This window comes from Marmota monax, unplaced genomic scaffold, assembly GCF_021218885.2.
Source record: "Marmota monax isolate L192 unplaced genomic scaffold, Marmota_monax_Labrador192_F-V1.1 WCK01_AAM20220418_F8-fsc00010, whole genome shotgun sequence".
Classification (NCBI taxonomy): Eukaryota; Metazoa; Chordata; class Mammalia; order Rodentia; family Sciuridae; genus Marmota; species Marmota monax.
The window spans coordinates 9,751,673-9,765,507 of NW_026692321.1; the positions used below are offsets into that span (position 1 = coordinate 9,751,673).

The 13,835-nt window shown below is 49.2% G+C and overlaps 1 protein-coding gene across 2 annotated transcripts; it reads left to right on the plus strand.

Annotated features, from left to right (window-relative positions):
- The first annotated feature begins 474 nt into the window (after positions 1 to 474).
- On the plus strand, positions 475 to 6,532 carry Mycn (MYCN proto-oncogene, bHLH transcription factor). Of its 2 annotated transcripts, XM_046441296.1 has the most exons (3): positions 475 to 670; positions 1,860 to 2,754; positions 5,025 to 6,532. In XM_046441296.1, the coding sequence occupies exons 2-3, from the start codon at positions 1,977 to 1,979 to the stop codon at positions 5,627 to 5,629; spliced, it is 1,383 nt and encodes a 460-aa protein (XP_046297252.1). In that variant the 5' UTR covers positions 475 to 670; positions 1,860 to 1,976; the 3' UTR covers positions 5,630 to 6,532. The 2 variants fall into 2 exon arrangements, with proteins under 2 accessions (XP_046297252.1, XP_046297253.1); XM_046441297.1 differs by lacking the exon at positions 1,860 to 2,754.
- Positions 6,533 to 13,835: the final 7,303 nt, after the last annotated feature.

Here is a 13,835-nt window from a genome sequence, read left to right on the forward strand (position 1 = left end):
ACGCTGGCCTCGAGCTTAGCTGCATACAAATGCAGCTTAGGCGGGGACTGGGTTAGAAGCCTCGGTTCCCCCTCCCTAGCCTGTACCCTAGAGCCCTTAAGAAAAAAAAAATATTATTATTTTTTTAATGTCAAGCAATTGCCAGGCCCACTTGGTGGTTGCTGCATTGCACCGCTCGGCGCGCAGCTGGTTCACGGAGTGCACCGGGTGCAAGCCCGGGGGTCCAAAAGGGCGGGAGGAGAACATCCCGGGCTTCCCAGCTTTGCAACCTCCACTGCAAAGAAGAAAAGCAAGTGGCTTTTGGCGCGAAAGCCTTGGCGCCTCCCCTGATTTTTATGGAAATCAAGAGGGCGGGGTAAAGCCGCTTTCCTCTGCCTTTCTCCCTCCCCCTTGTCTGCGCCACAGCCCCCTTCTCTCCCCGCCCCCCGGGTGTGTCAGATTTTTCAGTTAATAATATCTCCCGAGCTTCAAAGCGCAGCCAGTGACAGTCATCTGTCTGGACGCGCTGGGTGGATGCGGGGGGCTCCTGGGAACTGGGTTGGAGCCGAGCGAGCGCTAGCTGGGCGCAAGCGCTCACAGACTGCAGCCGCCCTAGGACCCCCCCACCCCCACAGCCCACCCGGAGACCCCAGCGCAGAATCGCCTCCGGATCCCCGGCAGTCGACCGGAGGTAAGGAGCGGGGCTTGCAAACCGCCAGGCGCCCGGGGAGCGGCGAGCGCCGCGGCAAGAGAAGCCCTGGACGGGATCGCGGCTCGCGCACCAGGCGTCCGAATGTGCCCGGGGGACTGTTTATGCTTCCGAAACAAAACCATCTCGGGGTTTTCCCTGAAAAGCCAGTTCAGCCCGATAGGCACCCGGGCTGGAGGAGACCCGCCCTAATCCTTTTACAGCCTTTGCAAGGAAAGAGTAATGGCTTCAGCGAAAAGAAATTCGCCCTGCTCTAGAAGATTTGTCTATGTTTGAGCTGACGAGGAGCCGGTGCGTCCCCACCCCAAGCCGGGGCTCTTCTCCAAATGGTGCCATCTGAGGAAGGAAAGGGGGTTAGTCGGGGCGAGGCTGCCGCGGTGGTAATCTGGGTCACGACCGCTCCTGCTTAGAGGAGACGCGCTCTCCCTGCTGCCCTCCCCGCGCCGGCGCCCCTGCACCATTCCCAGGATGGGGCTCAGCCGCCCCCTTCCCAGGAAGAGGTCGTTGTTGGGGATTTGGAAGGAGGGGGAGGGGCTGGATAGCTTCAAAATAAGCTATTGGCAGGGATATCCCTGCGACGGGTGAATGCCAAAGGGCATCGGCTCAAATGAGGAGGGGTGAGGTTTATGGATGTGGGTGCTTCTTATTGGTCTCTGTCTAGAGAAAGGCTCTTTCCATTTGCAAAGTTTCCTAAATCCCCTGCTATGATTTGCACTCCCAAGGTTGCGTTTTTACAAAGAGGGGATTGAGGGAGGGTACTCGAAATCCTATGCCCGGCAGCCGGGTTGCAGAGCCGGGACTTCCTTCGAGCAGCTGGCCCTACGATGGTGCAAGTGGGGCTTGTTGGCCTGCTAGTAAAGAGCTAGGATTCTGTAGCTTGAACAGCCCCCTCCCCCAGACAGTGCCTTGTGTGAATGAAATGGCAGTTTGCAAAGTTGCAGAGCCGCCACCCCCTGCATCTGCATGCCCCCTCCCACCCCTTGTCGTAGACAGCTTGTACACAAAAGGAGGGAGGGAGAGAACGAGAAGCAGAACTTCCTCCACCTTCGGGAGCTCTGGGCGGAGAGGGGGGGCTGGCCAGGGAGGTTGGGTGACTGGGCTAGAGGGGGTGCCCACTCCTGTCCCCCAGTCTACTCTTGCCCATTCTCTCCTGGTGTGTCGTTGGTCACAGCGTTGGATATTGGCGCGGGCCCCCGCCCTTCGCATACCCCACGGGAAGGAAGCACCCCCGGTATTAAAAAGAGCAGAGCGGAAAGAAGCGCTTAGTCGCCGGCGAGGAGGCGAGCCGATGCCGAGCTGCACCGCGTCCACCATGCCGGGGATGATCTGCAAGAACCCAGACCTCGAGTTTGACTCGCTGCAGCCTTGCTTCTACCCGGACGAAGATGACTTCTACTTCGGCGGCCCCGACTCGACCCCCCCGGGGGAGGACATCTGGAAGAAGTTTGAGCTGCTGCCTACGCCCCCCCTGTCGCCCAGCCGTGCGTTCTCGGAGCAGAGTCCGGAGCCCTCCGACTGGGCCACGGAAATGCTGCTGCCCGAGGCCGACCTGTGGGGCAACCCCGCCGAGGAGGACGCATTCGGCCTGGGGGGATTGGGCGGCCTCACCCCCAACCCGGTCATCCTCCAGGACTGCATGTGGAGCGGCTTCTCCGCTCGGGAGAAGCTGGAGCGCGCGGTGAGCGAGAAGCTGCAGCACGGCCGCGGGCCGCCGGCCGCGGGTCCCGCCACCCCGGGAGCGGGAGCTGCCAACCCTGCGGGCCGCGGGCACGGCGGGACGGCCGGAGCCGGTCGCGCCGGAGCTGCCTTACCCGCGGAGATTGCCCACCCGGCCGCCGAGTGCGTGGATCCCGCCGTCGTCTTCCCCTTCCCGGTGAACAAACGGGATCCAGCGCCTGTGCCGGTCGCCCCGGCTGGTTCCCCTGCCGTGGGCGCTGCGGTTGCTGGAGCAGCAGCCCCAGCCAGTGCCGCGGTGGCCGCCCCTCCTCGCTTAGGCGGCCGCCCTGCCAACGGCGGTGACCACAAGGCCCTCAGTACCTCCGGAGAGGACACCCTGAGCGACTCAGGTAAAGCCTGTGTCCCGGTCTGGCTACCGCCCTGGGGCCCTGGAGCTGAGGGTTGCGGTCCCTTTGTCAGCTTTGGTGTTTTGACTCTGGGGAGCAGCAGCGCTGGTGGTCCATAGGTCCTGATTCCCACCAGCGTCTCTTAGGGTCGAAGACAGACAGCTGCTGGGGTAGCAAGTGCCTCTTCCCAACTTCACCTCCCTGAAGTTGTTCCCACCTTCTTTGGGAACCTTATTCTGGGCCACGGCTGGCCTCACCCTGTTCCCACCCTGGGAAAAGTTGGTGGCCAACTCGGGTAGGGGTTAAAGGGCTGCTGGGTTCTTTGCCAGGGCAGAAACTTGTTAGCGCCAAGGTGGAAAGGGACTCAGTCCCAGGTCAGACGGGGGAAAGACTCCCCCAAAAGACACAAGGGCTATACAAGATCCTATTTAGGGCACAAGAAGTTAGGAGACTGTACAGATGGAGGGCACTGGTTTTCTTTTTTTCCTGAACGTTGGTCTTCCCCCTCCCCCGGCCCTCCGTGGGTGGTGGGCTATTTGCTCCTGGTGCGTGGCCAGCAGGCGGCGGTGTGCCTGGCCAGCAGCCGGGCCAAGGATCTGAGAGGCTGGGGGTGACCGGGCGCCCTCCCTCCCCTTCAACAGCTGGCAGCAAGTGCAGTAGCGGCTGTGCACATTCTCAAGGGGACTCCTCTTTCCATTGTGTAGTGAAAACTGAACCCAGTTTTGTCTCCTAACCGGAATACCAGCTTCATTGGAGACCTGGGTTGTGTTTTGTTACCCTGAGCTCTTGAAGGTGAGGGTGGGCACTTACAGCCCCTCCAGGAATGCAAACATCCCAGTAGGACTCTGAGATTAGTTCTTTTGTGAGTATTTATATCTTAAATGGATGAGAAGGGTTTAAAAAAAAAAAAACAACTAGCTTTTGCCTTGAGCTCTGGAGGTACAGAACTCCACCCCAATACTAGAATAGCCCTTGTCCTTGGAGACTTCTTGGACTTTGAGAACCAGTGTTTTCACAATGCAGATGGATAAAAAGCCTAAGTTTCCTTCAGGGCTGGGAACCTATCCTTCTGAGGCTCCTGGAAGGGAACTTGGTGATAAGCCTGCAGTTTGAAAGGGCTCTGTCCCTTTAATGTCTGTGCCTTGACAGCTTTCGGTGAGGAAGCATTTCCTTCCAACAGCTGTCTTCTTGGCAGAAAACCAAAACACTGGCTTAAAGGGACCCACAGACTGGAACAACCTCCCATTTCAGCTTTAGAACAAATCCCACAATTGTTCAGCTTTCCGGTCCCCCTCAGATCAAGCAGAAGATGTGTTTTGATTTTCATGCTTGCATTTTAAACAATAATTTTCTATCCTAGCATGGTAGTAAATGAGGAGAGGAGGGAAAACCCATACAAGCTGCTACACGTTTTGTTGTTGCTGTTATTGTTGGTGACTTAGGAACTGCTCCCGTTCAGGGGTGTGTAGCTTCTGTGGGTTACGGCTCTGTAGTTAAGATTGGATCTTTGCTAGATGCAAAACTACCTACTGTAAGAAACTCATATTTGTGGAACTAAAGTTATTTTTCTTCCTTAGTTAATTAAAGTGTTCCTCGAGTTTAAGGAGGGAAAATCAAACTCAGCCATGTGTTTTGACAAAGGAGACTCCTGAAATGCAAAGATGGAAATGTGCATGAGTCCAGGGGGCAGATTGCCTGGCGATTATGCTAAAAGCTCCCATTACTGAGCATCTGTCTGCTAAGCCCAGCTCTGTGCTAAGTCTACATTTTCTTTGCCAAATTCAAAGGTGCTGTGATATTATCCCCATTGCAGAGCTAACAAACTGAGGCTTAGACAGGTTCGGTACCTTGCCCAGGATCTTGCAGTTAGTGTACCATGGAGCCAGGATTCTGTTGGACCTCAGGCTCAGATTCTTTGTATTTCTGCCATCTGCTAGTTTTTTGTTTTTGTTTTTGTTTTTGTTTTGGTGCTGGGGGTGGAGCCCAGGGCCTTGCACATGCTGGCGAGTTTTCTACAACTGAGCTCCACCTTCAAGTCCCACCTGCAAAAATCTTGAAAGGAAACTGATAGTACCCTAGGGGTCTGGGGAAGGAAAAGTTATTTCCATATTTAAAGAGACAAAATAAGTACATTCTGTCTGCATGTTGATGGATCCACAATAATAGCAGACCCTGCTACAGACTGCCCTAAGGGACTTAGACACAAACATGGAAGTCTGTTCATTTTGTTCACGTATGTCTCACATGAATGTTCCTCCATTCTTTAATCAAAGATGACGAGGATGATGAGGAGGAAGATGAAGAAGAGGAAATCGATGTGGTCACTGTGGAGAAACGCCGTTCCTCCTCCAACAGCAAGGCTGTCACCACGTTCACCATCACCGTGCGCCCCAAGAACGCAGCCCTGGGCCTGGGGAGGGCTCAGTCCAGTGAGCTGATCCTCAAACGCTGTGTCCCCATCCACCAGCAGCACAACTATGCCGCACCCTCTCCCTATGTGGAGAGTGAGGATGCGCCACCCCAAAAGAAGATCAAGAGTGAGGTGTCCCCCCGTCCCCTCAAGAGCGTCATCCCACCAAAGGCCAAGAGCTTGAGCCCTCGAAACTCAGACTCCGAGGACAGCGAGCGTCGCCGCAACCACAACATCCTAGAGCGCCAGCGCCGCAATGACCTGAGATCCAGCTTCCTCACGCTCAGGGACCACGTGCCGGAGCTGGTCAAGAATGAGAAGGCCGCCAAGGTGGTCATTTTGAAAAAAGCCACCGAGTATGTCCACTCCCTCCAGGCCGAGGAGCACCAGCTTCTGCTGGAAAAGGAGAAATTGCAGGCAAGACAGCAGCAGTTGCTAAAGAAAATCGAACTCGCTCGGACTTGCTAAACCTTTCTCAAATGGACAGTCACTGCCACTTTGCACATTTTGATTTTTTTTTTTTTAAACAAACATTGTGTTGACATTAAGAATGTTGGTTTACTTTCAAATCGGTCCCCTGTCATTTGGATCTGGGTGGGGGGCAGGACATGTGGGGGTTCTACCAGGACCTCGGAGAGCCCACATGATGGGGTGCTGGGTGGCTTTGCAGTTTCCTGCACCTCACTTCTGTGACAGCCGTGGAAGTTCATGACAGTTGGGAGCCTCTGGGGCTGTGGAAGTCACCTTGTTCGTTCCAAGTTTTCAAACAACTGAGTCATTCCTTCTTTTTACAATGGTGCTTAAGTTCCAGCAGATGCCATGTAAGGGGGTTGCCATTTGATGCCCCTGGGGAACATTTCTGTAAATACCATTGACACACCCGCCTTTTGTATACGTCCTGGGTAATGAGAGGTGGCTTTTGCGGCCAGTATTAGACTGGAAGTTCACACCTAAGTACTGTAATAATACCTCAATGTTTGAGGAGCATGTTTTGTATACAAATATATTGTTAATCTCTGTTATGTACTGTACTAATTCTTACACTGCCTGTATACTTTAGTATAATGCTGATACATAACTAAATTTGATACTTATATTTTCGTATGAAAATGAGTTGTGAAAGTTTTGAGTAGATATTACTTTATCACTTTTTGAACTAAGAAACTTTTGTAAAGAAATTTACTATATATATATGCCTTTTCCTAGCCTGTTTCTTCCTGTTAATGTATTTGTTCATGTTTGGTGCATAGAACTGGGTAAATGCAAAGTTCTGTGTTTAATTTCTTCAAAATGTATATATTTAGTGCTGCATCTTATAGCACTTTGAAATACCTCATGTTTATGAAAATAAATAGCAATTAAATGATGCAATTCAAATGTTATTCCTTAATAACACTAGTTCAAATTCTGTCCCAGGAACGCAGTTCCACTGAACAGCCTTTTCACAGTTGGGCAATCCTGCTGTGGGAGGAGGGGTCCTTGTCTCCAGTTGGTGGAGAAGACAGGATTTGGAGATTGAGGTAGTTCTCCAAGATTATACAAACTGGCAGAGAAGCAGTGGTACTCAACAGGTGACAAGCACTTTCATATAGTCAGCCCTTCATGAGATTCAGCTGGGACATTAGGTACCCACCCTTTATAAGTAGAGAGACAAAGAGCAGTCAACGTGACCTGTATATATAACATAGGTAGTAATATTCCATGGGCAAATTGTTTTAAATTCTGATATAGAAGATAGTTTTCCAAGATTTCATTCTTAAACCTGCCCTAGGGGCAGTAAAAAATTCTAGACTAAGCTTTGTAGCTGAATAAGAGTTGGCCCCTCCCTTCAGTGAACTCCATCTGATTCACCAAAACCTAGGGCAGCTGTACCTGGAAGATCAAGTTCCCCCTGCATGGGTAGTAAGTTCTCTACTTCCCATTCCTATCATCTGGTGGTGTTTGGGCTAATTGACTGCCCTGTGGAAACAGGATTAACTTTTGCCTGCTCTGGAGGAAAGCTAGGACCCATGGGTTAACAGGCACACAGCTCCCCATTGGGAAGCTTCTGAGAGTTTGCCCAAGGGAGGCAAAACCCCGGCTTGTGGAAAGAAAACCTGTGGATCCACTTCTCTTTTGGGTGGCAGGTTTCATTCATTGCAAGTTTTTAGCTCTGAACTGAAATTTTTTTTTTTCTTTACAAAAATAAAAGGGAGGCCCATGGACTGGACAGCTTTGCTTGCCTGGTTTACAGCCACGTGCCCCAACGCTGTGGGGTCAGTTGACAGCTGCATGAACCTTCCAGATGGTCTGACCATGTTGAAAACCAGGCAAAGTGCTCTTTAAGGTCCCTAGGAGTCTGCATCCCCATACTAAAAAACAATAAGACCTTTTTGAATTATTTAAAAGAATTTCCTGTTCATTTGCATTTTACAGATCCCAAATCACTCAACCTCTGCACCTCATTTGTGTATCCCTGAACCAAAAGAAAGTGAAATGACTTTAAATTAATTTAGCACCTGAAATACTTGAAGCCCAGATCAATAATCTGAATTTCACTATTTGTGGTCCCCAAGAAGCCAACCTACTTAAGTATGTCAGATGAGAGAATTCTAGCCATGGAAGAAGAAAGAAAAAAGTGTTCCAGAAATGAGCCATTAAACTACAAATTCTTAGCATGCTCTGCTTTTGCTCTGCCTGCTGGGAAGCTCAGGGCCAAGTTTCTTGCTATCTTACATGTCTGATGCCCAATCTTGCTTTCTTTTCTAAATGTTATGATGTCTTGTTTTCCATTGTCAGCTTAGCCGCCTTTTATATGTTCTTTATGTTATAGAGCAAAAAATCTTGAATTAGGTGGATCATAAATACGTACTGAAAATATGAAAACTCGGGCTGGGGTTGTGGCTCACTGGTAGAGCACATGCCTTGAATGTGTGAGGCACTGGGTTCGATTCTCAGCACCATATATTAATAAAAAATAAAGGTTTGTCAACAACTAAAATAAAAATATGAAAACTCATATATTTGCCTTCCCTGACCCAACTAAGGGAAATGTTGCCTGATTTAGCTCTGCATTTGTCTATAAAGTCATTGTAGCCACAGAAGAAGAGGTCATTTTAATACCATGAGAAACCCTCTTTGCAATCAGTTGTGAGACTGAGAAACTGCATCAGTTAAGATCTATAGATCAGAGAGTGGAGATGGGGTGTGGAGCTCATCTCCTGGAACGGCTGCATCGCAACCCAGAATGAGAGGCAGAACCCAGCACCGCATCAGGGGCTCCTTGTGACCAGTCCTATGCTCTGGTCACGCACTGGCCTTCTCCAGGTAGCCTCCCATGGTAGCCTCCGACTCCCTTGACTCCGCCATCTACGCACGTCACACTTCCACATTAATCATTTAAAATAAGCGATTGGGGCTGGGGATGCGGCTCAAGCGGTAGGGCGCTCGCCTGGCATGCGTGCGGCCCGGGTTCGATCCTCAGCACCACATACAAACAAAGATGTTGTGTCAGCCAAAAACTGAAAAAATAAATATTAAAAAATTCTCTCTCTCTCTCTCTCTCTCTGTCTGTCTCTCTCTCCCTCTCTCTTTAAAAAAAAAAAAATATTGAAATTCTCTCTCTTAAAAAATAAATAAGTAAAATAAGCGATTGCGCAAAATCTTCCAGTAGTTCCCTGGCACTTACAGGGTGAAGCCAGACCCTTCACCCTGGCCTGGACACTGCCTGCACCTTGGCTCACCAGCTTCATCTCCTCCACACACGCTCTTCATTCCAGGCACACCGGACTTAGTTGCTACCTCTGCCTCTTACTTGTTTGGTCACATTCCCTCTTAGGTGATTGAAAGCTGTTTCCACCTTGGACCACAAAACCAATGTCATCTCCCTTAGGAAGCCTTCCTGATAACACTCAGGTGAATTTTCCCAGCCTTCTCCATGTTTCCAGCTCTTGGTCCCTCTGCCTCTGTTCTACAATGTCCCCTGGACACCAAGAGCTGCCCTCCTTGTCTCCTGGAACCCTAAATGAAGGGCTCCTTTGACGCAGGTATGCTTTTATTCACCTCCGGTTCTGAGCCCTAACCCAGTGACTGACAGATGACAGGGTCTTAGCAGATGCCAGCAGAATGGAGGGTCGTGGAGGAAGGAGGAGGCAGCAGTTTCCATTGTCAGCATATCTCCTGCCAAGCCCGGTTCACAAGCTTTCAGAATGATACATGCAGGGAAACACGTAGATTAGACATTAGACGGAGATCCTCCAGGGAGCACAGAGGAAATGCCCATGGAGGCCTGTCTTCAGGAAGCACGTGGTCTGGGAGAGAAAGTCTGGAGCCTGCTCAGAAGGCAGGGAGGCGAGACAGGAGGGGCTGGGGTGGGTACACTGAGCTTTTGAGGGTCCCCTGGCTGAGTCAGGAGCTCTCTGCTGGAGGAAGCTGGCCCTCAGCCTTGCACTGCTGGTCCACTACTGACCTGAGGTCGCTCAGACCCTTGCCTCAGGTCACAGACCATCTGCGCTCATGGTGACTGTGGTTGCAGGGCCTCCCACCCTGCCCACTGCTCTAGAGCTCCCTCGCTCCTTCAGTGGGCCGTATTCTGATTTATAGGTCAAGGAATTAGGTCTCAGAGTTTGAGTTCCATGAATCCTTATGTTGGTTTTGTTTTGAAAATCCTAATTTGGGTTATTTTTAGACTCAGAGCATGTCAGATTTGGAAAAGGCCTAGAAGCCATCTAGCTAATCTCTCATTTCCTAGAAAGCACACCCTGTCTGCTAGTGAGCCTTTTCTCTCCATGCAAACAAATGTTTATTTAGGAGCTAATGTGTGTCAGGCACAGTTCCAGGGACTTGGGAGACATCAGTGGACAAAAACTGCCCCAAATCCCTGCTTTCTTATAATTTATAATCTAGGACGGAGTAACAATGCTAATAAACATAATAAGCAAATAAATTAAGTCATACCCAATATGGCAGTGAGTGCTATGAAAGATAAGAATGGTAAGCAGGATAGTGGAATTGGGGGGAGGGGGATGTGGCTGGGCATGTCCCTGGTTCAGGGAGCACAGGGTTGAGCTGTGCTGAGCTCTTCCTCCCCCATCTCCCTCTGACATTGGCAAGTGTTTCTCACCAGCTTTTCATCTATCCTCTTGAGGAGAAGCAAGAGAGCGTGGTGGGTAGGAGTATGAGCCTGCGGTTGGGTTGCCTGACTTTGAATGCAGGACCCACTGTCAAGAGCTCTGGGTTGGGCAGTTCCGCCCCTGGGACAGGAGTTTGATGACACCATCTACCTCACAGAATTGTTCCAGGGATCTCTCCATAAATTTACAGACAGCACACAGAATCGTGCCTGGTATACAATGGGTGTGATTTAAGTCTGCTTCGTAATCCGATTTGATGTCAATAGGATTTTTCTTCTCTGTTTCCTCCATATGTTACTGGGGCAAAGAACCTTTAAAAAAAAAAAAAAAGATACCAGTAGAACAAACTCACAAGCTTGAGCTTAACAAGAACTTTACAGACTTTTGTTCCTCAAAAGAGACCTGACAAAACCTAAAAAACGGGTACCTTGGAAACAAATGAATGTGAGCTTTGAAGCCTATTTTAAGAAGGAGCCTAGGAATTTGAGTGCCGAAGGACATCTATGCTTTCTACAATGGTTTATTAGTTTTCCTTACTTGTAAAGGAAATCTCTTCATAGGCCACTGACCAGGGTTACCTGATCTCTTTTGATATTGACGTATCATGCTACAAGACATTCATCCTGAAACCTTTGACTACAAGTAACAGAGCCTTTTTATGGTGGAAGCCCACGGACCTACGGTACAATGCACATTTGGAGAACACACAGCCCGCGCTCCCAGGATAAATACAGGTGATTTGCAGGGGGATGCGCTCCAAAGAGGCAATACAAAATTGACTTTCTTCTGCCTTTTAGCAGACCTGAGATTTTCAGCAGGCTTTTGGGGAGAGGCAGGGGAAACAAGTGAACTCCTTTGCAAGCCTCTGTCTGATCTTAATTGATTTTGTACCTTCTCGTTTTGTGTCTCAGGCTACCTTCCACCATCTTTCTGAAGAAGGAAAAAAAATCAATCTGCAACCAGGTGTGGTGGTGCACGCTTGTAATCTCAGTGGCTCAGGAGGCTGAAGCAGGAGGATCGTGAGTTCAAAGCCAGCCTCTGCAATGGCGAGGCACTGAACAACTCAATGAGACCCTGTCTCTAAATAAAATATAAACTAGGGCTGGGGATGTGGCTCAGTGGGCGAGTGCCCTTGAGCCTCTGAATTCAATTCCCAGTACAAAAAAAAAAAAAAAATCAATCTGCCCACTGGACAAAATGATGTTCCAAGCTGACTGGGTAAAAGACACACATCGTTTGGGAGAAGAAGCCCTGAGCTTGGGTCTTATCTCCGTTACTCACTATTTTCATCCTTGAGATAGGAAAACAAATTTTGGTGGTACAGTTTTCTCATCTGTAAATGGAATGAACTGGAACTGGTGAGCTTTAAGGCTGCCTTTCAGCATTGAGGTCTGAGAGTCACTGATGCTTAGGGATGGCTAGAACCTTTGAGATTGCTGCTGATGTCCACAGTAGGTCAACTTCTGATTGGAAGCTTGGGGGCATAGCTAAGCTCTGTCATGGGTCAGCTCCATTGCCCAGGGGAAATCACTTCTCTCTGGGTCTCACTGTCTTCATCTTTAAACAGGAATCATCTCACAAGGGTCTTACGAGGGAAAAAAAATGGCATAAAGTGCATAAGGGATGTGACAGTGCTTTGGCAATTAGGAAGTCTAATTTTATGAACATTTACTGTCGTTGATATTGTCATATCCAACCCTTGTCCAGCACGTTCCTCTCCACTGTTTGTTTTCTGGATTCATCCTTATGTGAGTTTCCCAGAAAACAAAACTTCTTTCAAGACAGTAGGCACACCTCTGATTGCCCAGACTATAACTAGAACGGGGCTTTGCTCCTAATATTTGCTCCAGGTTTGTTAAATAATGTCTACCAATGAAAAGAGCTAATGATTGTTCAAAGCCAGCTAGAGAGAGACTCTATTTGTGCAAAGGAGCTGGGTACGCAGGTTTGTCTTGTCTGGAACTAGAGAAAATTATGATTAATTCAATGTTTAATTTGGTTACTCAAATGAAAACAGAATATGGTAACAGACATCTAACACCTTGAGTTTTTGCTTGGGTTGAGTTAGCCACTTTTCTTTGGCACAAAGCCAGAAAGGAGAGGGAATTTAAACTGAGACTAGAGATTTGAAACCGCCCAAGCTATGGTCGGTGCATTTTTGTTGGAGAGGAAGGCAGGGCTGAGGTCTGAGTTTACTATTGTAAATGGTTTAATTGCATTTGGGTTTGAAAATAAATCTTCCCCATCCTGAATTAGTGCTTCTTTTGAATTTGCTGAACTAATATTTTATAATCTGATTGAAGGAAAGCTCCCCTCCCCCAAATGCCTCATTAAAATAATGAACTTGGAGGTTTTCTTGGATGTCTTTAACCGTAAACTTCCGGGATGGCTGTGAATACATTTCATTTGACACTTCTGGGAGGTTATTTCTTCTGGAGTGTTACCTCACTTCTCAATTCCTCTGGGTAATAAATGTGCACATGTCAATTTGTCCCTGCAGCTTGCGCCTCCATTATCTTCAGCCGACTGGGGTGGAGGCTGCCACCTCGCTAGTGGAGCTGGCTCTGCTGGCTGGGCAGCCAAGGGGGGACTTTTTGTAGCCCATTGTGATAAACCACAAGGTGAACATGTTGGAGAAAAAAAAAAAAAGCAGCATTTAGCTCAAGTGCAAATTGGGCCCCGGCTTTGCTGGAGGCAGAGGATGCTAAGGTCTGGCTAATTGGAATGGAAACCACTAGAAAATCTTAGATGTTGGTGGCCGACATGCCGTGTTTTCATTTGAGGGGCAGAAGTCTTCTTCAGGGATGCTGTTTCTTTTTCCCTCTTTTCCTAGGATGACTGACTTGTCCTAGTTTGTCTGCAACTCTCCAGGTTTTAAAACTGAATGTCCTGGGTCCTGGTAAGCACTCACCCTCTGACAGCTTCAAAGAGAGGGCCCCCTTCTTCCTACCCGTCCTTGTTTGCTTTTCCACATTACAGTGTATGCAGCTGTATGAGGCCACCTATGGTAGGCCTGGAGACCCAGGCTGAAACTCCTACCCTACAGTCCTCCAAGGGGTCCCCAGCACTGCAGAGTTGAAGGTTCATCCAACCTGCATAAAACAACGTGATCCTACCCAAGCCTGCAGAACTTGGAAGAAAACACGGTCTTGGTGTTGGGGCATGAGATCTAGAAGCCATCCAGAGACTGTAAAAAAGAAAGGAATCTCTGTTTTCCTTTTCAGGACTCAGTGAAGGTGGCAAGTCCTACAGAAATGCCAGGGACCAATGTCCCACTAACCTGCCTTCAAAAGGTAATAATAGCAATAGGAATGTGGTTCAGTCTAGCCTTCATTCTCCAGGTCTCTGCAAGAGGCCAAAAGAAGCAATTTCAAATTAAGCAATCCCAGACTGTAAGGGTAATGTCCTTTCTGAAGCAATCTAGGGATGGCCTTGCCTGGGGAGAAGCCAGAAGTACATGGAATAAAATCCTCCCCCAGATTCTGGGGGAAGCTAGGCCCCATTTCATCAGAGGACCTGCAAGTTCAGGCATCTGAACGTGGGTTTGGACCTTCTTTTTCTGG